Raw genomic sequence first — 27,207 nt, forward strand, 5'->3', positions numbered from 1 at the left:
AACCTCCAAATATTTTCTTTTTAGTTTTTATTTTGCACAACTCCCAATACATCTTTCTTCACTTAGATACCATCCATACAAATTTACTGTGATTCTCGATCTATGTCGTTCGATGACATCAGAATTTTGATTGATTTCGTTTATACCTTCGTAGTTTTAGAATAACAACGATAATTATATATTATTTATTTTATAAGTATATTTATATCCTGATAGTCACTCTAAAGTACTACTGTTTATGAATTAATCAGTGTGTCATGAATATCAATTTTCCAATATAATTTTTTGGGATAAAAATAACTTAAATTCGGCTGAAGTTAAGATTTTAAATTTTACATTTCACAAAATAAATGCTAAATCATCTCTAGATGAGAACATTGGGACCATCTGAGTCGGATCCCTGCTGATTCGGGTCCAAACCAAAATAGCCGGGCAGCATATAAGCCCACATAATTCACAACTACTGTAGAACCCTTCCTTAACCCCACGCATTCCGAAGTTTCTTACAAAAACACACACTCACACACCATGACTGCAAATTCTACATTGTAAAATAGCAGGATGATTCTTATACCTTATCGCAGACTTGTACTAAACAACTCTAACAACTTTGCCATGGGCTCCAAATATTTTCTCCACAAGCCATCCGTTACCATACACAAGACTATTATTCCTGTCCTTTCTTCAAAAACCCACCTTTTTCAAAACCAAAGACTCATCTTTTCAACATTTGCTTCAAAACCCATCTCCCCAATTCGTGGAACTTCAAACTTGTCTTACAGGCCCCAACGTATTCCCCCACCAGGTACTATGTTTTGCAGTTCTTTTTGTCATGGGATTAATTACTGAACCTCAAGTATTCTTGTATAAACTTTGTAATATTCTTCAAGTGTTATTTAGGAGCCGTAAAAACAAACCATTTTAAAACAAAGCTTGTGCAAAGAGAAAATGAGTAGAAGAAGAATTCTTTTAATCCTAAAACCACTTCTTTATAAGCATGTTTTTGAAATTTATTTTTGATAAATGAGAAATCCTCAAGGGTCAGTACGAAACTCGGTGGATAAAGTACCAGACTTCTGTTTGCGGCTGTGGTCTCGATCCCGTGGCATGTGTGTTAACCAAAAGTTTTCTCCAAAACAACTTGGAAAAACTTAAAAGATTTGCAAAATTTTATAAAAAGTTTCCACAAATAAATGCCACCTTTAATTATTGAAAACCATTGTTTATATGATTTTGACCAATTTAATGGGGAACATGATCAATGAGACTCCAACTTGTTTGGGACTATTGAGTAATTGTTGTATTGTTTATATGATTTCAGTTTCTGGAGTAGTACTGGAAGACCCAGTGGAGGGAATTGCGGAGTCAGAACATGTGAAGGTACTGAAGGAGAAATTAAGCCAGATTGGCATAGATATTGGTTCTTGTGGACCAGGGCAATACTCTGGTTTGCTTTGTCCAATGGTGAGTTACTAAGAGGTCTTTGCGAACCTTCTCTTTAAGAATGTTTTGTATGTAAGAAAGGGTGTTCAAGAGCATGGTCTTTATTGTTTAACTAGAAAATGAACTCTCTTATATTGAAGTGCAAACCATCAAATGGTATTTAAATAAAGATGCTTCATCTTTCATATGCATATTCATTCTATCTTTCACAGTGCTAGATCCTTCCAATTCACTTTCAACTTGGGTTCTTTTGTATTTTTAGCATTTTAGACGAATTGTAGGAGAACATAAAAATTAAAGTAGGATTATATGGACTTTTGAGCAATTATTGAATAATTAAATTTTAAAAAAACATTATAGAACAGTTGTTTGAAAGGTTTTATCCAAGAAGTTTTTCAAAATTTTGAATGGGCAAATTTTTTAGTGTGTTTAAGTTTTGCAGTTTTTTTGTTAATATGTTAATGAGTGTATATCTATCGGAAACATCCTCTCTACTCCTCCGAAGTAGGGGTAAGGTCTGCGTACACACTACCCTCCCCAGACCCCACTTGTGTGATTTCACTGCGCTGTTGTTGTATGTTAATGAGTGTATGAATGACTTGGCAATAATAATTTTTCGATAGTGGTTCTCCATTTACCCTTAAAAGATTAACTCTATGGTTGTCCAATTTACCAAGTTTTAACACTGCATGTTTAATCAGGGTTGAAAGAGTCGTGTTGCATCTGCATTAGAGGACATATTCATGATTTCCTTCAATGAGCTTGGTGTCGAAGTAAAGCGACTTAGAAAGTTCAAGTGCATATGCATGCTATGTGTTTAGAGGATTCATTATATTATGACTACAACAACAACAACAAACAACAACAACATACCCAGTATAATCCCACATAATATAGTCATTATATTATGACTATTCAAAAAATTTTAAAAAAAAAATATTTATATTATGATTATCTTTGCATTGATCGTCCACCTATCACAACCCTTGTTTAATTAGGCACCTACTTAAGTAAAGTTTAAAAACCTCTAATTTATCTTAAAAATGAAATTATTATTGGAACGAAATGGGGCTGGATAGAGTGGAATGGTCAGTGAGAATCCATACATGCAAACCAACTAGTCTAGAATTGTGGCATAATTGAACAATTGATTGATTAATAGCTGTCATTTGCCAAGTTGCAGTAGGTATCCCTACAGTAGCCGTTGTTGGTTTTACTATATTTTCTGTCAGTATGTTGTCGATAATAATTCAAGCTACGGTTACTGAGTCTCTTGATGGTAGAAAAAATGAGATTTCAATGCATGCATGCATGACACTTTGTTTGAGTGACAAATTATTGCAGATTTGATTCTAAACTGAATAGAGTTTGAAAGGTGAACACATAAGATCTGAATGATAAATGCTTACAACCCTATCAATGTTTAAAAGTGAATGGAGCTATTTCCTTGTCAAGTAGAATGATAAAGAAATGAAGTTTAAAAAGTGAATAAAAAGAAAGACTTGCTGTACGAAATAGAAACAAAAGAAAAAAATCATAAAAAAGAAAAGAGAAGAATCATAATTACAGATGCTCCTGCCACAAGGCCTTTGGTCTAGTGGTAAGAGTGCAACTCGTGATGTGTGGGTTTGATGCACATCAGAGGTTCGAACCTTGTTATAGAAAAAAAGCCTGGTATTTAAGTTGAGGTGAGTAGAGTGGCGGATCCAAAAACAAAAAAGAGAGAACCAAATATTATCATACTTACAAATGCTTCTTATAAAAAAAAATAAAATCACACTTACAGATGCTCCGTCTGTTAGTTGAAAATTTTGCTTAGAAGAAAATCGTGGTTCATATCTTCCACATAACGTACCTGAAGGCTGAGAGTTAAACTAGACATGGTACTAATAGGTGTTAATGAGTTTAAAATTGTAGAAATTCTTTAGCATTATTGCATCTGTAAGATGCTTAGAATGTCCTATATTGACAGATAGTGCAATGTTTTTGCTTTGTAGTGCACAGGTGGGGATTCAAATGAAAAGAGCTTATCTCTCTTCATTACTCAGGATGGGTAACTAATTATTTGTTTTGCACATCGTGTTTAAGGTATATTTTCTTTCCCCTCTAGCAATATATTTCTAAAGCATGTGAGTGATACCTAGGCATGCAGCTACATGGACATGCTTTCGAGCTAAATGTGGGTGGAGAGGTGGTACCCGGGTATAACATGTTTTGATGAGCTCATTAATCTTTTTATCTTGCATTTTCTTTGTCAACTTTTTAAATTCTCTTTTTTCATGCTGTTTCAGGCCTTTGCAGATGTGAAGACAGCTTTTGCAGATATGAAAAGGATTGGAAAAGTGACTAAGAAGTACAGACAGATAACTGAGGAGAGTTTGGGGCTGGAACCTTTATGTGATGTGGTATGTTGATCTGTCTTTTTATTTTACTTACATTACCAAGTTGGATTTCAATAATATTTTCATCTGCATGTAGTAATACTTGTTTGCTTAATAGCTGTTCGTCATGGGTTGTTTTGAGGTTAAGTCACCTATTATTTATTCGTGCATCCTGCAAAACTTGGTTAGTGTCCAAGACACTTGATTTTGCCATCAGCATGCGTTGAGTTGTTCATAGCTTTCTTGAATGAAATATGGATAAATATGGCTGTTGAGTCTTTAGATAGATCGCACTGGGTCGAACTTTGTGAAGTGTTAACTCTCGTTGTTCTTCTCTTTCTCTTTCCTTATTTTCTACCTGTACTGCCCTCTTGCTTCACTCTGCTGCTGTTTGCTATTCTTCTACATCTTGCTAGCATTGCTGTTAACAGTGAATAGTTCTACACACCCAGTCTCCTTTCTTGTGATGAATGTTTCATTTTAGGTGGTACTAATGTCATCACCCTATTCTCAGTCTAGCCCACCACAACTGCAACAGTGCACGGAATCCATTCCGCTGGATTTCCATTTCAATTTTGGGGTCTTCAAGATAAAAATTGAATCAAGTCGAATTAAAAAATGACACATTTGCTTGGTTTTGGTGTTAAATCTAAAAGACCGACAGTATTTGCTTTGGTTTTGTATTAACCAAAAAATGTTGAAACGAAACCGACCGCACTGACTATATGTATACAAATTCTAACCTCTAGGTATAAACTATTTTATTACTAAGAGTTTTGTGAATATTTTGTTTTCATTTTTATAATTTTATTTTTTATGACATTGGAATGTGGTTTTAGTGTTTCAAATTTAGGCTTGCTTGTATTCCAATTCCACTGGGCACCCGGTGCAACTCCTAATCTAGTTTAAACAAATGCTCACATTTTGGTCATTTTTGAAATTCTTTCTTGAAATGCTTCCTTTGTTTTTTGTTAGGGCTCTACAATTATAATCGATTTTAAGATTTCCCAAATGCTTCTACAGTAGTCATGGAGTCTAAGGTAGTTAGGAAGATCCCTGCTTTGTACTATTTTTACATTGTGAAATATTATAAAAACAGACACAAAAGACTTCAAATATTTTTCTCTTCATCATTTCGGTCTTAATTTTTTTTCTTCTGGTTGAAATATGAAGGATGCCCACAGTGTTCCATCTGGTATCAGCAGTGTTCTTGTCTGTTTAAGGCTTTAAGGTAGCTTTCTAATTTTCATAAGACTATCCTTTTGGTGTCTTTGCATCCAGCTGCAAGACTGTCCTCCACTTTGTTGCCCTCCCTGTGGCGGTGCTGCATTTCAGACCTTTATTTGCCCAGATTTTCCTTCATCTCTTCTGCATTTACCTCCAATTTCCATGGCCCTACCTTATGTTGAGAAGCAACATAGAGTCAACTTCTAGTATGCATCTCTATGTTTATTTGCAATGTAGCTGTTTATAACGTGCAGTACAATTTGTGCCTCTGCGATATTATTGCTACGTTCCAAAATAGATGGCAATTGCCATTGTGAGGTCCTATCTATGGTTTTCAGTCACTCTCCACCCCCAAAAATAAATTGCAGATGCATTATGTGGTTGTCTTCTTTGTTCCTCAATATATTGCTTATTGATTATGTTTTATTTGAACTGAATTTATGAGCTTTTGATTAGTTGATTTTCTTCTTGCTGCTCTTCAGTTACTCTCATACTTTTCTGAGCGAATGATATCGAGAGAAACATTGCGGAGAAATGCGGTTATGCAACGGAGATACGGTGATCAGGTTTGACATCCTGTCATTTTCTGACATATTACTTGATCAGTTTCTGTCGGTAGCTACCCTACGCCCATAGACTTGATCACCTTTTGCCTGTATGCTAGCACCCTTAAGACAAAGATGTACCTCTGAATTATTTATTCAGTTTATTATTCTCTCAATATGATGATATACTGGTTGACTAGGTGAGTTATGTGCTTCCACTTGGTAACAAGGAAACTGATTAATTACCTTATAAAAAAAACAAGGAAACTGATTAATTACCTTATAAAAAAAACAAGGAAACTGATTAATAGCCTGTTTGGCCAAGCTTCTAAAATCAGCTTATTTTGAGAAGTGCTTTTTTCAAAAGTACTTTTTTAAAAAGTGCTTTTGGTGAGAAGCAATTTGTGTTTGGCTAATTAATTTGAAAAGCACTTTTGAGCAGTAATTAGTGTTTGGCCAAGCTTTCGAAAACTGCTTCTAAGTGTATTTTTCTCAAAATTGCTTCTCAGATAAGTGCTTTTGGAGAGAAGCTACTTTTTTCTGCTTCTCAAAAACTGCTTCTGCTTCTTCTCAAAAATACCTTTTTTCCTTCCAAAAGCTTGGCCAAACACCTCAATTTTTGGAAAAAAGCACTTTTGGCCCAAAAAAAAGCTTGGCTTGGCTATAAATCCCTACCCTTGCATTTGATTTACAATCGAATATTTCATGATGATACATCCTTGACCGAAGAATGATTCATCCTCGAGTAACAGAAATATTATGAGATACATTAGTATGCTTGGTTAATTGGACTTAGCATTGGGAAAATATCTTGTCGTTAATTTCTCTGTGTTTGCTTAAAATAAAATAAACCCTCTCAATTAGCTTGTAAGAGTTCTTGAGGAGCTTAAAAGACCAACCAAACACACAACCATGTTCAATAATGCAGGACTGAACAAATTGACCATACCGAGCCCTTAATGGAAGAGACGCTTGAAGGTGTTGTTTGTATACTGTTTCTACCACACTGAAAATTGCAGATATTCTAACGAAGGGACTCTTATAGCAGAAATTTGAGTTTTTGGATAGTAGGTATGGCATGATAGAGATCTATGCACCGACTTCAATGAGAGTGTTGATAGTAGGATTTGGTTTTTAGAAGTCCTATTAAATAATGTTTGACTAGTTAGAGAAATCAAGATTTTAAATCTGTTTCATCATTATCTTGTTAGTCCTTACCATTTCCTAGTTAGCTCCCATTTTCCAGGAAGGTTGAGACCTATTCTCAGCCTAGCTGTAATTCCTGAAACTATAAAGCAAGAGAATAATCCCTTTTCTATGAAATCCACAAAGACTTCCTCACAAGGATGATTTTCGATTAAATTCTGCAAAACTTGTTAGATCATCCAAGGATAGTTAAGTACTTGATCAAACTTAAAAATTATCTGAGGAAAGTTGTGACCAGCCACTTTTTCTTATTTAAAATTTCCTTTTCCATTAAACAAAATCTGACGAAAATGTTTTTGCCTTTTTTTGGTTTATTCAATGTTACTTTTGTTTGAATTTTGAAACATATCTTCTGACTTTCTTGTATCCAAAAAACCAAGAAATTTAGGCTTGCCAGCCATCCACACCAGAATAAATTGTGATTTCCAAGAATACTGCTAGTGGAAGGACACCTCCCAGGGATAAGAGATGTAGGGCTAAAGAGAGAGCCAAATGAAGCAATATTGTTACTTTCCCTGCTCAAGGGGCTGCAATAACTCATCCTTGCAGTAACAAAGTCACTTCTTGACTGTTCTAGCATTAATGTAAATTTGTTTTCAGATTGTTATTGCATTTACATATCGGAGGGATGGAGCACTTGTAAGCTGCAAGTACCGGGACATCACCAAAAAGTTTTGGCAGGTTAGTGTCAATGTTCTTTATTTGCTACTTAACATATTATATTTACTTCGGTTAAAGGTAAAGATACCATGGAGCACTTGTTTCCAAATAATTTTAGTTGAGGCTTCAATCTCATCTATAAAGTCATGTGCTTAACAGAGGCAAATCTAAAAACCTTATGTAAATTTCCGTGGTAATAAGGGTGTCCGGAACTTCAATCCAAATTAAAAGCCCGAGTTTCTTAACCATATTTTTCTTTCAGTTTTGCCTTTTCTCTCTCGATTTTTTGGGTTTCATTGTTGAACACTGCTTGACATTTGGTTCAGTACTTGGTATGGAACTTTTGATTCAGTAATCCAAAGAACTGAGTCCTTTAATTGCTAATGCGTCAAGCTCTGAAGCGGCAGGTTTATACTTCTTAAATCGTTACCTGGCACCCTCCATTGTTCTCCTTTTCTAAGTATTCCTTCCTTTTTCCTTACTCTTTCCCTTTTCCCATTCCCACTAGATGATGCCACTGTGACCCCTGACTGTGTACTTACTATGCCTCAACCCAACTAGTTCGGATGTGTATGCACCGGCTTGAGGGGGAGTGTTAGTTTATAGATATGTATAGTGTAGTCTTGTCCCACATTGGAAGAGGAGTAATATCTCCTTGTAGTGTATAGCTATAAATAGGGACCTCTTGTATTGTATTTATCATCCAATATCAATAACATATTTTCTCCCGTGCCTTCTCACATGGTATCAGAGCATTAGTGAGAAAAGATCGCTGCGCGTCATTCCAGCGTTAACCGGGAAGAAAGAACTTAGCCATCGTGTAATTTTTCCGGTGACCTAAGGCTTGTCTAAGTGAAAGTCACTTTCTGTCGGTGTTGTGCTAAAACCAACACCACCACGAGGTAGATCACCCTCCGACTACCAACCCCTAAAATTTTATCCGGCAGAAAAGCCGCTACGCTCCTCCACGCGCTGGCAACAACTTTTCCGGCGAGGGTTCTGGCCACTTTCCGGCCATTTTTTCGCGAAGCTTCTTCAGGACAGTGTGCTCTCCTCAAAATTCCGAGCCTGCTCATCTAATTCAAATCAAATTCCGGCCACTTTTATATTTTTCCGGTGTGAACAATGACCTTCCTGGCCATTTTTTGAAAATATTTCTTCAGGACAACTTGCTCGCAAAGGAATTCCGAGTCTATCCATCCTGGTTACAACAAATTCCGACAACTTTGGAATTTTCCGGCAAGCTACAGTGTTTCCAGCGTGAACAATGTTTCTGGCACAGAACAATGTTTTGTTTTCCTGCTGTAACAGTGTTTTTAAGCTATTTCTTCAGTTTTCTCACAGGAGTTACTTATTTTCACTATTTCAAGTTAACCATACTATTACAAATTGTAGCGACAAATTGTAGCGACATGGGAACCGATGCTTTGAATAGTCGGATGGTTTCTTTAGCAGAGTATATTGAGTTCCTTCAGTATAAAGCATGTAAGCAGACATCTTCTGAGATAGCTTCTGTTGTTCAAACAGGTAATAGCGTGACTTGTTTCTCCCAATCTTCATCCTCTGAGTCTTGGGTCATTGATTCAGGTGCATCGGATCATATTTCTGGTAACAAATCTCTTTTCACTACTATTTCATATTCTCAATCTCTTCCAAAAGTCACAATGGCCAATGGGTCTCAAACCATGGCAACTGCAATAGGTCAAGCAAGCCCACTTCCTTCCTTACCTTTAGATTCAGTCCTTTATGTTCCCAATAGTCCTTTTAATCTCATAGCTGTTAGTCGCTTAGCCAAATCACTTAAATGCATTGTTTTATTTCTTGATGACCATGTTTTTATACAGGAACGCAGTACGGGGCAGATCATTGGTACCAGGCGTGAATCAAACGGACTTTATTACCTTATCCTTGCTAAATCTCATGGACTCACATCTTGTCTTCCTTCTACAACTTGTTCTGTTACTGATTCACCAGATTTATTACATAAACGGTGGGGACATCCCATTTTGTCAAAACTTCAAAAAATGGTATCTGGTTTATCTCACTTGTCAGCTCTAGAGTGTGAGTCATGTCAGCTCGGTAAGCATACCCGCTCCCATTTTCCTCGGCGTCTTGATAATCGAGCAGTCACCTTTTACTTTAGTCCATTTAGATGTTTGGGGTCCTAGTCGGGTCAGTTCCACCTTAGGATTCTGCTACTTTGTCAGTTTCATTGATGATTATTCCAGGTGCACTTGGATATTTTTGATAAAAAATTGATCTGAGTTGTTTTCTATTTTTCAGACCTTCCACGCTGAAATTCAAAATCAATTTGGGGTTTCTATTCGCACATTTCGTAGTGATAATGCCCGAGAGTATTTGTCTTCCCCATTTCAGCAGTTTATGAAATCTCATGGGATTATTCATCAAACATCTTGTCCGTACACCTCACCAAAATGGGGTAGCTGAAAGAAAGAATAGACATCTTATTGAAACTGCTCGTACCCTACTCATACAATCTCATGCTCCGTTGCGTTTTTGGGGGGATGCCGTTCTTACATCTTGCTATCTTATTAATCATATGCCATCTTCAGCTATCCAAAACCAAGTTCCATTCTCTGTCATGTTTCCCCATTTACCTTTGTTCAGTCTTCCACCCCGTATCTTTGGAAGCACTTGTTTTGTCCATAACCTTACTCCAGGAACAGATAAGTTAGCTCCTCGTGCTCTTAAGTGCGTATTTCTGGGTTTCTCGAGAACACAAAAGGGGTATCGATGCTACTCTCCTGACCTCCAGCGGTACCTTATGTCCGCTGATGTTACCTTCTTTGAAACCCAATCATACTTCACAAGTTCGGGTCATCACTTAGATATTTCTGAGGTACTACCAGTTTCATCTTTTGGAGATTCAGTCACTCCAGCTCCACCACCTACAACTCTAGTTGTAGCTCCACCACCTATAGCTCCAGTTCCTCCACATAATCCAGTTCAACCTTCTGCAGCTCCACCACTCTTGACTTATCATCGTCGTCCACATCCAGCATCAGGCCCAGGTGATTCAAGCCCCGCATCAGATTCTGCACCTACTGCGGACTTGTCTCCTCTTAGTCAACCAATTGCACTCCGCAAAGGTGTACGGTCTCCTCTTAGTCAACCAATTGCACTCCGCAAAGGTGTACGATCCACACTTAATCCTAATCCCCACTATGTCGGTTTAAGTTATCATCGTCTGTCGTCACCACATTATGCTTTTATATCTTCTTTGTCCACTGTTTCTATCCCTAAGTCTACAGGTGAGGCACTATCTCATCCAGGATGGCGACATGCTATGATTGACGAGATGTCTGCTTTACATGCGAGTGACACTTGGGAGCTTGTTTCTCTTCCTGCAGGTAAGTCTACTGTTGGTTGTCGTTGGGTTTATGCAGTCAAAGTCGGCCCGGATGGTCAGGTTGATCGGCTTAAGGCTCGTCTTGTTGCAAAAGGGTATACTAAGATTTTTGGGCTTGATTATAGTGATACTTTCTCTCCCGTGGCTAAAGTAGCATCTGTTCGTCTCTTTTTGTCCATGGCTGCTGTATGTCATTGGCCTCTTTATCAGTTAGACATTAAGAATGCTTTTCTCCACGGTGATCTTGAGGAAGAAGTTTATATGGAGCAACCACCTGGTTTTGTTGCTAAGGGGGAGTTTAATGGTTGTGTGTGCAGATTGCGCAAGTCACTATATGGTTTGAAACAGTCCCCTCGAGCTTGGTTTGGTAAGTTCAGCACAATTATTCAGGAGTTCGGCATGACTCGTAGTGAGGCTGATCACTCTGTGTTTTATCGGCATTCTGCTCCTAATTTGTGTATTTATCTAGTGGTTTATGTTGATATTGTTATTATTGGTAATGATCAGGATGGTATTACTAATCTGAAGCAACATCTCTTTCAGCACTTCCAGACTAAGGATATGGGCAGATTGAAGTATTTTCTAGGTATTGAGGTCGCTTAGTCTAGCTCAGGTATTGTTATTTCACAGCGGAAGTATGCCTTAGACATTCTTGAGGAGACTGGAATGATGGGTTGCAGACCTATTGACTCTCCTATGGATCCGAATGCTAAGCTTCTGCCTGGACAGGGGGAGCCTCTTAGAGACCCTACGAGATATAGGAGGTTGGTTGGCAAATTGAATTACCTCACAGTGACTAGACCTGACATTTCTTTTCCGGTGAGTGTTGTAAGTCAGTTTATGGATTCTCCCTGTGATAGTCACTGGGATGCAGTTGTTCGCATTCTTCGGTATATAAAGTCAGCTCCAGGCAAAGGATTACTATTCGAGGATCGAGGCCACAAGCATATTGTTGGGTACACAGATGCTGATTGGGCAGGATCACCTTTTGATAGACGTTCTACGTCTGGATATTGTGTTCTAGTAGGAGGTAATTTGGTCTCGTGGAAGAGCAAGAAACAAAATGTAGTTGCTCGATCTAGCGCCGAAGCCGAATATCGGGCCATGGCTATGGTGACGTGTGAGTTAGTTTGGGTCAAGCAGTTGCTCAAGGAGTTAAAGTTAGGAGAAATCAGCAAGATGGAACTAGTGTGATAACCAAGCTGCTCTTCATATTGCGTCAAATCCGGCGTTCCATGAGAGGACTAAACACATTGAGATCGACTGTCACTTTGTCAGAGAAAAAATACTTTCAGGAGATATTGTTACAAAGTTTGTAAAGTCGAATGATCAACTAGCAGATATTTTTACTAAGTCTCTTACTGGTTCTCGTATTAGTTACATGTGTAACAAGTTCGGTACATATGATGTGTATGCACCGACTTGAGGGGGAGTGTTAGTTTATAGATATGTATAGTGTAGTCTTGTCCCACATTGGAAGAGGAGTAATATCTCCTTGTAGTGTATAGCTATAAATAGGGACCTCTTGTATTGTATTTATCATCCAATGTCAATAACATATTTTCTCCCGTGCCTTCTCACAAACTCCATTTGGACACGTCACTCGAATACTCAGTAATTTGTCTTTTAAGACAATAGGGATTCTCTAACATTAGAGGTTTGTTACATTTAGCGACATTCAAATCCTTAAACACACTAAATAATCTCCTTGTTCAGAACATCAATTTGCCCCATATTACATGTTACGGTAGGCTACATATTCTGTTGCTTGGCTTATTAGTCAAAATGGTTTCTTCTGTCTGAAAAGAGATATTCCACCAGTCTGGTGTTGGTTTTGCTTAATTTAGCAGTATACTTGAGTTATTTTTTCTCTTTAGATATTATGACTTCAAAGATCAATTATTAAATAGTTTGCAAACCCCCCAAAAAAAGAAGAATCAAAAGAACCAATTTGTTAAACTGATCCTTTTCTACAATCAGTTTAACATTGATTGTTTTGGTCTGTTATGAACGCCCATCCCTATTGGGAAAGCTGGAATAGTGATGATGTCCTGATTAAGATATGGGGATTTGCTTGTTGATTGAATCTCATCTTCCTTTTCTGATCAATCGAATGGTTGAGCGTCTTCTATTAAGTTTTTGAAGTACGAATAATATTACAATTTCATACTTCTAAATTATCTGTTTATGTACTAAAGTTTTGTTCCTAACTCTTGCTTCTAATATGCTATTAGTTGAAGTAACTGTATCCCGCACTTGTTTTGAACCTTATCATTTCACTGTTGATTTGCAGGAAGCTGATACATTAAAGATATTTTATGGTCTAGATGATATAAAAGGAGCAAGTGATATCATCATTGTAACGTCTGATTCACTCATCATTCCATCCTTGAAGAAGTAGACTAATTCATTTCTGATATTATATATTGCCTACTTCTCTTATGTTAGGTTGAGGGTGAGATGGACAAGCTTGCTATGGAAGAAGCTGGTTTTCGGAACTGTGTGAGCGTTCCCGATGGGGCACCTCCAGTTATTTCAGATAAAGAGTTGCCACCTGTAGATAAGGTTTCTTCTCTATAATTTGTCCTAAAAAATGGATTTTTAAGTAAATGCTTTATCGTCATAACTTCTGTGTATATGGATCTAGTACCTAACTTTTGTTTATATGGATGTCGTAGCTTGCTCACTTCTCATGCATAATAAAACATATGCCCACTTTCTTTGTTTTTTCATCAAGACTTTTATGGTTTCGGGCTAGAGTTGCAAATTCTAATTTGTTTCTTGTTCTTTTTGTTTCTTCCCCGTTTATTTGTAATATGACACTTATCTCGACTAGTGCATCCTCTAATTGTATTACAACCCTACACCCTTTTCTGATTCATGCATGTATTTATCATGTATCCTCATCCACTTTCTGCTGCTTTTGCTCCATCCTTTATTAGAGTGCAGAGAAGAGCTGTGCTCCTTATATTGGTATGATTAGCTAGCATCTTCACATATGCTGGACCTAATGCCCCTTTTTGTGCATTTTGTGAAGCTAGGACACGAAGTATCAGTATCTTTGGAACTGCAAAGAGTATTTAGAAAAGGTTTGCAGACTCCTCTTTGCTTTTATTCTCCTATGTTTATTATATGCATCGATGATGTAACAAGAAAATTTTGTTCTTTTACCATTTATAGGCATCTCGCATAATACTGGCAACTGATGGGGATTCACCTGGTCAAGCTTTAGCTGAAGAACTTGCCCGCCGCTTGGGGCGAGAAAGGTCTAGTATATTTAATCTCAGTGCAAATGATGGTAGAAATCGTGTTCTAGCTTAATAATGAGCCCTCTCAACCTTTTCTCTTTGGCTATGTAGGTGCTGGCGAGTCACATGGCCGAAAAAGAGCACTATAGACCGTTTCAAAGATGCAAATGAGGTTCTTCATGCATGAAATTTTCTTACCTATTTGTTTGTAGGAGAAAAAAGAAAAATTCATGAATCAGATCTTTTGTCATACTCTAGGAGCCTGCTGATTTGTGATTGGTAGTTGTGTACTTCCTCCAGGTTCCTCGTTGGAATTTGTTCTGTTAAATTTTATGTGTTTTGAGATTTGATATGAACTGCAAGTCTACAGTTAATTGCAGTCTTGTTAAGCCTGCTGTAGTTTTAAGCACTAGTAAAATGAGAGTTGTTTTGAACGACGTTTAGCTTGGTTCTCAATGTATCATTTGCTTGCATACCTGATTTGTAGCTCTCTCAACGAAATTATACTAGCAGTTACTGTCACACAGTTATGTAATTCTATAGTCGGTTTTATATCGTCTCCTCAATAACGTCCTTCCTGAGGCAAAATGGGATCTTTCTTCTTTTTGATAAACATGGACAGGAGGTCATGTATGCTCATGATTTAGCATGGCCTGGGTCTGTGTTCCAACTGCTTAGTGTAAATAGTTTTATCTTTATAAAAAAATGAAATAGTTTTATATTAAATACAGCATCCTTTGTAACCTATTGTCAGCCATTATGAGTTTCCATTTACCAACTGATATTTCTTGTTGTCTTACTCATTTTAGTGCATCTAAGATGCTCGTTTCACCTGATTTCACCATTATTCTCCAGTAACCTCAAGTTAAAATTTTCTGCACTGGACATTAATAGGTACTTATGTATCTGGGGCCTGGTGCACTGAGGGAGGTTATTGAAGGTGCAGAGCTATACCCAATACAAGGGTTATTCAACTTTAAAGATTACTTCACTGAGATTGATGCATATTATCACCAAACAATTGGCTACGAGCTTGGGGTTTCAACTGGATGGAGGTCTTTAAATCAACTATACAATGTGAGTAGGCTCTTATTTAGGAACCGAGCTATGTCTCTAGCCTCTCAGGGAAATGATTACTTTGGATGCATATTACCCATGGACAGTTATTATTACTTTGGATTGAGGCTCATTATTGGCATATCAGCATGAAAACAAAATATGAAAATCTACAGTGGCTGATTTGTTCCCCCCTTCTTTCTTTATTCTGCACAGGTTGTGCCTGGAGAGTTGACTATTGTTACAGGAGTCCCGAATTCGGGGAAGAGTGAATGGATTGATGCTCTTTTGTGCAATCTCAATCAGAGTGTTGGCTGGAAATTTGCACTTTGCTCTATGGAAAATAAGGTAGGCACTGTTGAAGCTGCTTCTTGTCATATCAAACTGGGATAAGTGAGCGATTAAATTCATTAGAAATTGGATGCCAAGTTGGTTTTGCCACCACCATTTCCTAGATGAGGCTTGTGCTAAATGCATCCTAAGAAGATTCTTAACCGTTAACTCCCTCTAGAATGATTTATTGATAGTATAGTAATATAGCAGGATATCATGCAATGGACAACATAGTCTCTGCATTATCTGGATCTTCTATTTAATTTTTATATCGGAATTCCAAGTATAATATAACTTGCACAAGTATTAGATTCCTCAAAGTTCTATGGGGTGTTTCTGAAAAAAAAAAGTATTAAGTGATTTGCTTTTGTTCCCTGGTTCTTGTTTGAAGAATGCCTAGATTCCTAAATCATACTGCAACTTGGATAAGCATAACTGATGTTTTACTCGTAGTGTACTAACTATGAGTTGAGAGAATAATTAAGTCAAACCATCATCTGTCATACTTTTTTTTGATAAAGACCGTCATCTGTCCTACTTGTCTTTGGTTTGGATTAATTGACCTGTTTTCGTTCGCTGCTTTGATTTTAATTGGATCAACACCATTAATAAACTATTCATGAGTGAGTTTTACATTCATAAGTGAGTTTTACATTCATAAGTGAGTTTTTATTGCCGATCTCTAGCCTAAAGTTCATTTTCCCCACATTGGTGCTGGATGGTGTTAGACTCAAACGGATTCGTGCATCGTAATGGACGATGATGGTAAATAAGCTATTACAAGAGAGTCATATTCATATAGGTTAGTTGGAGCATTGGCTCGCTGAAAGGGAAGTTAATAGAATTAGTGGATACCATTAAGAGGAGGTGAGTTGATATTGCGTCATTGCGTGTCTAGAAGAGGCTAAGTGGACGAGAAAGAGGCTATAGAGAATTCGAACATTGGTTTGTTGCAGTGTTTTTGAGAGCGAGAAGCGCAAAAAAGCGAAAGGGGCTCGCCTCGCTTCAAAAGTGAAGCGCACACTTTGCTGAAGTGAAGCGCAATTCTTAAAAAACATAATGTAAACCTTGCAAAGACACAATATAAATAATCAAAAAGTTCAATTTAAAAACTTAAAAGTAGGTACCACAAAATCCTCCATAGACCATAGGACAAGCAAAATCAAAACTACTAAATTACTAGAATCAACATCTTATTCTTCTACTCTTCTTGTTCTTCTTCAAGATTGTCAAAATCTTGAGATCCTCTATTATCTTCATATTGCTCGTCATCTTCTTCTTCCCCCTCCTTTTCCTCTTCCTCTTCATGATCACTTTCATCTTCATCAATTAGGGATTGGGATCGACTTATAGTAGCCACACTTTTTCCCTTCCTAATCGAGTTTGAACTTGAAGTATTCCCCCTTAAACCATAAAGGTTCTCCCCAACTCCACTAGCATCCGCAACATCACTCTAAAAGTGAAATTAGAGCTGCCTTCAAATACTTTTTCATTTTTTCAATTTTCGGGGACTCCGGTTAGCCACTCCATTAGCCTTATCAATATTGTCCAAAAGAATTGGATCAATTAGATTGCGGTGGTTGTAGCGACGCCTCAATGCTCTATTGTATTTTATGAACACTAGATTATGGAGGCGCTTCAAGGTTAGTAGATTCCTCTTCTTTGTATGAATCTGCAAACAAGATGTGTCAACTAATTAGTAGAAGTTAGGACAATTGAGATATAATTTACTTTATCTCAAAACACGAAATCATTCTTTTAGTTGTCACGTGTTCAAAAACGCTCCAGTTCCTTTCACATCCGGATGAACTACAAGCTAAACTTAGAACTTTGATGGCGAAAGTCTGTATATCCGAAGTGTCTGTACCATATTGGTCCCACCACTCGACTATAGAATTGAAAAAAATATATTCAAGAGTTAATAAGTGTAAACGTACATTAAGAGTTAGAGCTATAAAATATAGAAGCACTCGATCACCTGGCGACTTCGTCTTTCTTTGATTAATTGCCAGTTGCAGCTTAAAAAGTCCTTTACCTTCCCTGTAAATAGCAAACTGATCTACTATCTTTTCTTGCAAGTCTTCATCTGGGGTCAACTTAATAACACACCCATGGAATCCCGTCCACACTTCTCTAGCCAGTGAATTATTCTCATACTGATCATAAAAGAGTGACGGGTTCAGAATAAGTCCAGCTGCATGCAAATATCAATGATCTGAAAGAACTTTGCATATTTCTGTTCATTAGTGAAAGATGCTTGAATAGCCTCCTTGGCCCTATGCATAGCTTCATAGAGGTAGCCCATTGGTGGTTTTTACTCCCCATCCACCAAACAAAGCTCTTTAATCAAAGGGCCACCAATTTTAAAAGCATGAAGGACATTATTCCAAAAAGAATAATGCGTGCAACATCTTTTCCCCCTCCCCATTTTCCTTTGCAAATTTACTCTTGTTCCATTCCTCTGAAATGAACAAGTTTCTCAAATTGGCCTTTTGCAAGTGGATACTATGCAAAGTCAAGAAAGCAGTGGCGAACCTTGTCTTGCTCGATTTCACTAATTTTTTTTGTCTGGTGAATCTTCTCATCATATTCAATAATAAAGGAAGCTGAGCAATATAAGAATGTACCCTAACGCCCTGGCCAAAAACTATAGAGAAGGGTTTTTCCTTGAAAATGTCCTCGAATGTTAAGTTGATACAATGAGTTGCACATGGAGTCCAATAGACCCGCTTTAACATTTTCACTCGCATTATCAGTGACCATTTGAACAACTTTGCTTGGGTCAATCTTTTCAATGGTGTTCTGAAATAAGGTGAACATTTTGATGTGGTCAGTGGACGAGTCGCTAGCATCAATCGACTCAAGAAACAAACTTCCCTTGGGAGAATTCACCAACACATTAATAATCATTATCCCAGTTCTTGCCGTCCACTTATCCATCATAATGGAGCATCCATACTTGTTCCACACAACTTTATCTTCCTCCACAATTTTATTGGTCTCCTCCACTTCCTTATTTAGGCCTCATTTGTTTTTTAAAAAAATTAAGACGTCTAAATCGGAATACATATGTGAATATCAAGATGTGTAAACATTAAGACATCTGAATCTGAATACACATCTGAATATCAAGATGTGTATTGAGATCTAAATACTAAATGATTAAGGCTGTTTGATTTTTAACATCTAAATGTATAAAATTTATCTTTATTTAAAAATTAATAAACATAAAATTCAAATAAAATACTAATTAATCTAATATTCTAATAATAAAATATATAATTTTTTAAAATATGATAGTTGTTGGTGGTGATGACTAACAGGTGAGCTTGTGAATGCCGACTAGAGGCGGTGGTTGGTGGTAGATTTTAAAAACAAACGCACTTAATGTCTGAAATCTGAATGATTAAGATTCAGACCTTCATTAAGTGCAAACAAATGAGGCCTAAGTCTCTGTTATAGATCTTAATCATACATACCTATTCAGACCCATTAAGTGGTTGTTAAGTTAAAAAAACAAACACGCTTAATGATTAAGATCTGAATAATAAAGATCCAAACTTTAAAAACAAATGCACTTAATGTCTGAGATCTGAGTGATTAAGATTCAGACCTCCATTAAGTGCAAACAAATGAGGCCTTAGATAAGGACCTCTGATTTTCATGATAAGTGGGAGGCTTCATTCCAGGTCCATATTAACCAACGACCTCAATAAAGTCTCCAAAAGTGTCAGTATAGTTGACACAATTGAAGGGGAGCCCAGCATCTTATAGACCCATAGTGCAAAAACTTTAATTGCACGATCCCTCAAAATGTCCTTAGCAATTTTTTGCACATCTTTTCCATCGTTCTTTGCATCGGGCTTCGTTGGGAAATAGAATCTATAAAACCTTTAGTCCTACTCGTACCCGTAATCCATGGCTTGAAGAGATTGCATCTCTTCCCCGTTTTGTTGGAAGTGACAAACCTTGACCTTCTTCCATATCATCATCATCATCATCAAGATTGGTCACAAATGGTTGATGACTCATTTGATTATTTTGCTCCTTCTTCTCAACAAAATTCTTTATTTCCTCCCTCACCTCCGGTGGGCATTTCAAACAACTTGTGATGTTTCTATCGCCACCGATAAGATGGAATTTAAAGCGATAAATTCCCTCCGTTGTAATCTTGTTACAAAACTTGCATACAACATTTGTATTATTCTTCTCATTAACTTTATCGCCATATCGCCAAGCCGGGTCTTTCTCTTTCGAACTTTGGGACATTTTTAAATCGGTATTAAGATATAAGAAAAAACATAATCAAATAAACTGAAAATAATCTTTATAAATTGAAATACACATACAAATTAATAAATAAAGGCTAAAATATTAAATAAGAAGAATAAAAGGAAAAAAGAATCACGGCTGCCCTAGCTGTGAGCAGACGCCTGGACGGGAACAAGAAGAAGAAAGAAAAAAAGGAGAAGAAGAAAGGAGAAGAAAGAAGAAAGAAGAAAGAAGAAAAAAAGAATGAAAAATTACCTGGAGGACCGGAGTAGGTCTCTGGCGACTTGAACCCTAGCAACACTCAACAACAATTGATTTTGGGAAAAAGAGAGAAATGGTCTTCACTTTGGCCTTAGGGGTCTGTTTTGTATAATAAAAAAACAGACCCAAACTTTTTTTTTAAAAACTGACCCCTCTGAACAGAAGCGAGCGATTCTGTGCTTCTCGCTTCAAGGTCGCTTCGCGCTTCTTCGACTGAAGCGAGCGCTTCGTCTGGTTGAGTCGCCTCAGGCATGGAAAAGCGAGCAGCCATCGCTTCGCGTCGCTTAAAGCGACGGAGCGATCACTTTTTAAAACACTGGTTCGTTGATAAAAAAATCAATAGAATTATTGGATACCTTAGAGAGGAACAAAGTTGATATTTCGTGCAAGTTGAACCGTACATTAGTTATTACAATAAATATCATTGTATGATCAGATAAATAAAAATATGAATGGAGTTAGAATTATTGTAGAGCTAGTATTTTAGGGTAAAGCTGTAGAAGAAAAGAATTGGCGATAGGGGTGATGGTTGAACCACTACAGTCAAACATATCTATAAGATGTATGTCGTAGAAATATAGATATTAAGTTGGATGTGTCGTACAACATTAGACAAGATTGGAAATAATTACATCCAACAAAAGGTACAAGTATCATAAAGGGACAAAATGAGAGGAGTTCACATCTGACCATGTCTTATGTTGATATTCAAAAGCACAGGTCTATAAGTGAGATTTTATTGTGATGGAAAGTATTATAAGGATACAAATCACTTGGAAGAAAATTGTCTCAAAAGAACTTCAATCTCAGATGTTTTGATGGAGTCTCAACTCCAATCTCCACTTGCTGAAAGCCAGATGTCTGCTTAGTCTTTTTTGTTGGGCCAAACAGTCCTATGTAAATAGTTCTACTGTCTTTTTGGATTTTTTGAGCTGCCTTACTCTAGACTAGCCTCTTTGAGGTATATTTTTTGTTATTGGCTAGCTCCATATCATATCATAACATCTTGTAATGGAGCCAACATCTCTATTTTTGTAATCACTGCATCTGCTTGATGCCTTTCAATGAAGCAACTTACATTATCACACAAAAAAGAAAGAACTTCAATCTCTCGAAAAGTGAGCGGAGAGTAGAACACGATAAAGAGAGATTTATATAAGCGATATCAAGTAACTAGAATTAAGCATTTCCCGTGCTGTATTCACGCGAGTTGTTTGGGAGGAGTCATTTCAGTGTGTTAAAAGATTTGTATGTAAATATTGAAATAAGTGTAAATGTAGAGAGCTTTCTATGTTAGACAAAATATTGAGTGTTATAATGAACAAGTTCAAATGGTATATCGGATATTTTTTTGGGAGGCTGCTGTAGAGGATGTTGGCTCCTTTTATGTAATTCTCTGTACCATTTGGTACCTTTATCAATAAAATTTACCTTACAAAAAAAAGTTCAAATGGAGCAAAATAGATATAGAGAATTCATATAGCCGAACTCAACTGGTTGTGATTGTGGCCCAGGTGGTGCTGTATCAATCACGCTATTTTCATTGTTGCTTGATTATTATGTGACAAAGTCGAGCTTTGAGGACATGTATACCAATGAAAATTTAGTTCAAATCGATTATTCAATTGACTTATTACAATAATATAATCAGATTCAATTTATACGGTCAAACCAAGTAAATCCTACTTCTAGAATTCTAGCGAAAGAAAATAAACATGTAGTAAATAATATTTCAACTCGTATAATTTCATCTTGGACCTATGTTAATGCTTTTGCTGTTGTGTTGCTAAACCAAATGCCTAAAAGTTCAATTATTGTTACAACACTTCCCCATTCATTTTCTTGAGTTCTATCATAGTCAACAATCTCTTGTCTTTCTTCCATGCTAAATGTCAGCTCTTAAAATCTGTCAGACAGCTGTTTACGGCTAGGCCTTCACCACAGTGAAGAACTATTTACCCTTCAGCACATTCACCCTCGCCCATTTGTGTTTGCTCGTTTTTCTTGGTTTTACTTACTATCTATCTATTTACTGATCTGTAGGTACGGGACCATGCTAGGAAACTTTTGGAGAAACACATAAAGAAACCTTTCTTTGATGTGAGGCAAGTAGGAAACAACCTATACCTCTTAAGTCTCTTTATCATTTTTCTTTTTAGTATTGCTACATTTAGGCAAGATGCCTAGCAATATAATTGTTGTCATTACAAATTTAAATTACATATTCGGTAGCATTGAGAAATTAGATGTTGATAAGGTTGCATATGTAAGAAAGAAATTTTGCAAGAATTGATAGATGTGAGGAGAGAGAAATGCTCCCGGCACAAGACTCGAGAGAGTCTAACAACTTTCTCCGATGGTTCCTAGTCACTTTCCGGTGATTCTTCCTTGCAGTTTTCTGAGTTTTTTTAATCAATCATGTCTTGGTGATAGGCTCAAAAACTTAGTTTCTCTTTTATTCTCATAATCATGGTTAACAGAATTTATTTTAATATTGGTGAGAAGTCTTTTGATATTACTGAAGTCAAAGATAGTGCAGATGTCTGGTATGAATGGGTGGAATGCAAGAGGAACTTCATGAGGAAAATGACTCAGTCGGAAAGTTATGCTATGGGTATGTGAACTCCTGATTTTCTCATTCGAAAGATGGCGAGTGAACTCAGGAGATCGAAGACCAGAGATCACGTGCATAACTTCTATTGTACAGAGAAATACAATGGTTATGGCAGATATATTAGTGTAGTTGCAGTGTAGGGGGAACACAGAGCTTTCATAATCCTTTCAGAAGCAACATTCACTATTGGGTTGAGAGATGTTGCTTTAAAGATAAAGAATTTCATTAATTTGAGTATGTGACTGTCCCAGCTGTGCAGAGGTTCACAAATCCAGTAGTGGACCATTCATACATCATATCTGATAAATGGGAGGCTAAAGGGGCTTTCACATCAGCATCCTTTACCTCCACTGCTCAACGGATTATTGCTCCTGGCCCTGAAATCTCTGATAATGATGTTCTTAGCAGATGCCTGGTGGGAAGTTTCAGCGAAGCGAAGGAGCTGCCTACTCTTTCTGACATAAGGAGATGGGTCAGTAGCAAATGGAGCACAATCCCAGGTATTTAGATGTACGAGATGCATGGAGCAAAATTTCTGTTCGAAATTCCTTCAAGGAAAATGGCAGATCACATCCAAATGGGGGAATGGAGGTGGAGAAATAAATTGATGATCCTTGATTAGTGGTCGCCCACAGTCGGGTATTTTCCGGGAGCGACCAAACTTGATTGGGTGTGGGTGAGGCTACTGGGGATTCCTCTCCATCTCTGGTCTCAGAAAATTTTCAAGCAAATCGGAGATATATGTGGGGGATGGACTGAAACTGAGGAAGAAGCTATCCTAAGGAACCTTTTGAAATGGGCTCGAATTAAAGTCAAGGGGCTCGAATTGATGCCAACGTTACTTCAAGGGCCCTTGAACTTTCTGCTACCTTTTCTGGTAGCGACGCACTCTTGAGAAACAGTCGTAAAAGAAGAGTTGGCTTTGCATGTTGGGTATGATGAGGAAGATTTAACCCCTTTGAGTGGAGAAATTGTCCCTTTCTCACCTCTTCCTTTGAATGCCCATCAATTGATAGATTGCAAAGATCTTGAATCTTGGTTAGTAGATGCATTTGGACCTCTTGATTCCCATTTCCTTGAAGCTGATATGAATGCTTCCCTATGGGTGCATAAAAATGTGTTGAAGATGAGCAAGACTTATGGCGCAAGACTTACAGAGCAAGAAGAAGGTCCATAACTATTTATGAAAATTGACAGGCACAGACTAGAGGAGAGAAGAAGCAACGTTAAGGGCAGTTTCGACTTCGAAAAAGATAAAAAGGGATCATGAAGGTACAAAATGTGGTGTTCAACATGAACTTCTCATAACCAATACTAGAAGCAGGGGGGAATCTACCAACAACTCTTTTTAGTGAAGGTAATATTATTTCCTGGAATGTTTGGGGATTGAATAGAAGGGATAAAAGATCAATTGTGAAGTCATTAATTAAGAAATGGAAGGCTGATATATACTGTCTGCAAGAATCCACATTAGAAGGTGATGTCCAATCGTGTGTGAATTAGATTAGGGGCCATAGATGGGGTATTTTGGTTCTATGGGACAGTAGAATATGGAAGGGGGAGGTGGTTAATGTAGTTAATTATACCATCACTTGTAAATTTGTTTCTCAGAGGGTTGAGCGAAGAATGTGTGGTGGGAAGCAGTTACCTCCAGGGAATCGTTGTTGGACAATGGGTAGTCCGTGAAGATTTTAATGGTACCAGATATATGGAGGAAAAAAGAGATAGCAACACTATTTCAAGAGCTATGACTTCTCTAAGTTTATTGAGGACTTTGAGCTTCTTGACCCTCCACTATTAGGGGGATTGTATACATGGGCCAGAAGAATTAATTCTCATATTGCCTCTAGGCTGGCTGGATTTTTATTTTTCTCGGAGTGGGATGAAAGCTTTAGGAACATAAAGCAAGCAGTGCTTCCTAAAGTTTCTTCAAACCACACCCTTATTCTTCTCAATTGTGGTGATTGGGAAAGCACAAAATCTTATTTCAAGTTCTAGAATTGGTGGCTTGGTGCTGATGGTTTTAAAGATTTCATTTTGGCACAGAAACTCAAGCTTTTAAAAGGAAAGCTGAGAAAATAGAGCTTCTCTCTCGGAAGGAACCTGGAAATGAGGAAGACTGAATGTTTAAACAGAATCATCGAACTGTAAGTTTCACAGGAGACTAGAGATCTTACTGAAGATGAAACAATTCAGATGGCAAGCCTAGATATGGACCTGGAAGAAATTGGAAAAAATGAGATCTCTTGGAGACAGAAATCAACAGTCCAATGGTTACAACAGGGGAACAGAAATACAAAATTCTTTCACAAGGTGGCTAATGCTCATAGGAGGTTTAATACAATAGGCAAGCTCAATATTAAGGGGGTTTAGGCGGAGAACTTAACATAGATTGAGGGAGAGATTTAAGCCTTTTACCAGCAACTGTATAATGAACCTGAGGAATGGAGACCTGAGTTCAGCTATCAGCAATGCCCTCAAATCAATGCTATAGAAGAATAATGGATGCAAAGGGAATTTGATGAGCTGGAAATTTTGGAAGGCCTCAAGGTTTGTGCCAGCTGATAAGGCCCCTGGTCCTGATGGTTACACTATGGGCTTATTTTTACTTTGTTGGGATCTTCTTAAGGAAGATCTGGTAAACACTTTTCAAAATTTTCATTCTCAGGAATATTTTGGAAAGAGTCTTAATGCCACTTACATAGCTTTAATTCCTAAGAACGTTGTGCAACAGAACTGAGGGATTACAGACCTATTAGTCTTATTGGGAGTGCCTCTAAGAATTTATCCAAGGTGTTGACAGAAAGACTGAAGAAGATGATCTATAAATTTGTAGATACTCAACAAATAGCTTTCATCAAAGGCAGATTATGCATGCAACTCTAATTGCTGATGAATGTGTTGATTCTTGAATAACGGGGAAAGATCCAGGGGTGTTGTGCAAACTAGATATTGAAAACGCCTTTGATCATCTAAATTGGAATTATCTCCTAAATATATTTAAGGGTATGGGATTTGGGAGAAATGGATAAGGTGGATACAATTTTACATCAGTGATGTCAGTTTTCCATTTGTGTGAATGGATCTCTAGAGGGTTTCTTTCCTTCTCAGAGAAGGCTAAGGCAGTGAGATCCACTTTCACCTTTCCTTTTCATTATTACCATGGAAGGGTTGAACAACCTGCTTAAGAAAGCTTAATACTGAGGGCTGGCTAAGGGGATTCAGGGTGCTTGAACAATGACAAAAGTAATTTGGAGATTACACATCTTCTGTATGTTGATGATTCATTGATCTTTTGTGATGCTAAAGTGGAGCAAGTTACATATTTGGGATTGATCTTGATTGTGTTTGAAGCTATTTCAAGCCTTCATGTCAACCGGAGGAAATCTCGTTTATTCACAGTGAATGATGTCCCAAACGTTCAGAGACTCGCAGGCTCTTTAGGCTATGGGGTAGGGGTTTTGCCAACTATATACTTGGGGTTACCCTAAGGGGCTAAAAACAAGTCCCATCAGATAGGGAACGGGATAATAGAGAGGTGTGAGAAGAAACTGTCCAGTTGGAATAACAATTATTTATCTCTAGGGGAAGGTTTGTCCTGGTCAACAGTGTTTTAGATGCACTCCCTACACATATGATGTCTCTTTTTCCTATGCCTGTGAAAATTGAGAAGAGAATTGATGCATTGAGGAGGAAGTTTATTTGGCAAGGAAATAAGGAGAACAGAAGTTATGATCTAGTCAAATGGAATACTCTTACATGCAGCAAGAAAGAAGGGGGCTTGGGAATTAGGAATCTGATAAAGCACAGCAAGAGTATTGATGAAATGGTTATGGAGATTTTCCTCCGGAAGATCAAGATCTACGGAGAAGGGTTATAAATGACAAATATGGGACATAAGGGCAATGGTATACAAGTTCTGTTACCGGTTCTTATGGTGCGAGTGTATGGAAATCAATAAGAACCCTTTGGCAAGATTTTGCAAGTAACATCAACATTAAAGTTGGAAATGGAATGAATTCCATTAGAATGATGATTGGATTGGGAATGGTCCTCTCAAAGAAGCCTTTCCTGATATTTTTAGCTTAGTTCAACAACCTTAGCAACTTTAGCTGAAATCTGGAGTCAACAGGGCAGGGCTGGAATCTCACCTTTAGAAGATTCTTAAATGATTTGGAGGTGATTATAATTACTGATTTCTTCAGGCTGCTACACAATTTCAGGGAAACTGATGAATAAGAGGACATGCTAGCCTGGAACAGTAACAATGATGGGATTTTCTTGGTAAAATAAGCATATGGAACCCTAAATAGAAGTGGTCAACACTATGGCCCCTGGCATTGGAAACACTTATGGAAGATGAAAATACCATTCAAGGTGACTGTATTCTGCTGGTTGGTGGTGAAACAAGCTGTTCTGATGAATGACAACCTGATGAAACAAGGATTGTCTTTATGCTCAAAATGTTTTTTGTATGGCAATGAATTGAAACTCTTAGCCATTTTTTCATCCATTGCCAGGTAACAAGTAGGCTATGGCAGCTGTTCATGAGCATGAAAGGCCTAGTTTGGACAATGCCCAGGAAAACTGA

At 37.4% G+C, this 27,207-nt stretch overlaps 1 protein-coding gene across 4 annotated transcripts in view; it reads left to right on the forward strand.

Annotated features, from left to right (window-relative positions):
* The first annotated feature begins 469 nt into the window (after nucleotides 1-469).
* The window catches only part of LOC107819042 (twinkle homolog protein, chloroplastic/mitochondrial-like), a 37,933-nt gene continuing 11,195 nt past the window's right edge, over nucleotides 470-27,207 (forward strand). For all 4 annotated transcript variants that reach the window (XR_012701116.1, XM_075234176.1, XM_075234177.1 and 1 more), the window contains exons 1-15: nucleotides 470-805; nucleotides 1,322-1,464; nucleotides 3,441-3,496; nucleotides 3,588-3,645; nucleotides 3,735-3,848; nucleotides 5,534-5,617; nucleotides 7,403-7,483; nucleotides 13,126-13,191; nucleotides 13,281-13,397; nucleotides 13,874-13,921; nucleotides 14,013-14,098; nucleotides 14,192-14,252; nucleotides 14,975-15,157; nucleotides 15,353-15,484; nucleotides 22,046-22,107. Coding sequence is in view for 3 of the 4 variants with exons in the window: in XM_075234176.1 (XP_075090277.1) it covers nucleotides 562-805; nucleotides 1,322-1,464; nucleotides 3,441-3,496; nucleotides 3,588-3,645; nucleotides 3,735-3,848; nucleotides 5,534-5,617; nucleotides 7,403-7,483; nucleotides 13,126-13,191; nucleotides 13,281-13,397; nucleotides 13,874-13,921; nucleotides 14,013-14,098; nucleotides 14,192-14,252; nucleotides 14,975-15,157; nucleotides 15,353-15,484; nucleotides 22,046-22,107 (1,535 nt within the window). In the remaining variant the exon portion in view is untranslated. The remainder of the gene's footprint in view (nucleotides 806-1,321; nucleotides 1,465-3,440; nucleotides 3,497-3,587; nucleotides 3,646-3,734; nucleotides 3,849-5,533; nucleotides 5,618-7,402; nucleotides 7,484-13,125; nucleotides 13,192-13,280; nucleotides 13,398-13,873; nucleotides 13,922-14,012; nucleotides 14,099-14,191; nucleotides 14,253-14,974; nucleotides 15,158-15,352; nucleotides 15,485-22,045; nucleotides 22,108-27,207) is intronic.

The sequence above is a fragment of the Nicotiana tabacum genome, chromosome 17, assembly GCF_000715075.1.
Source record: "Nicotiana tabacum cultivar K326 chromosome 17, ASM71507v2, whole genome shotgun sequence".
Classification (NCBI taxonomy): domain Eukaryota; kingdom Viridiplantae; phylum Streptophyta; class Magnoliopsida; order Solanales; family Solanaceae; genus Nicotiana; species Nicotiana tabacum.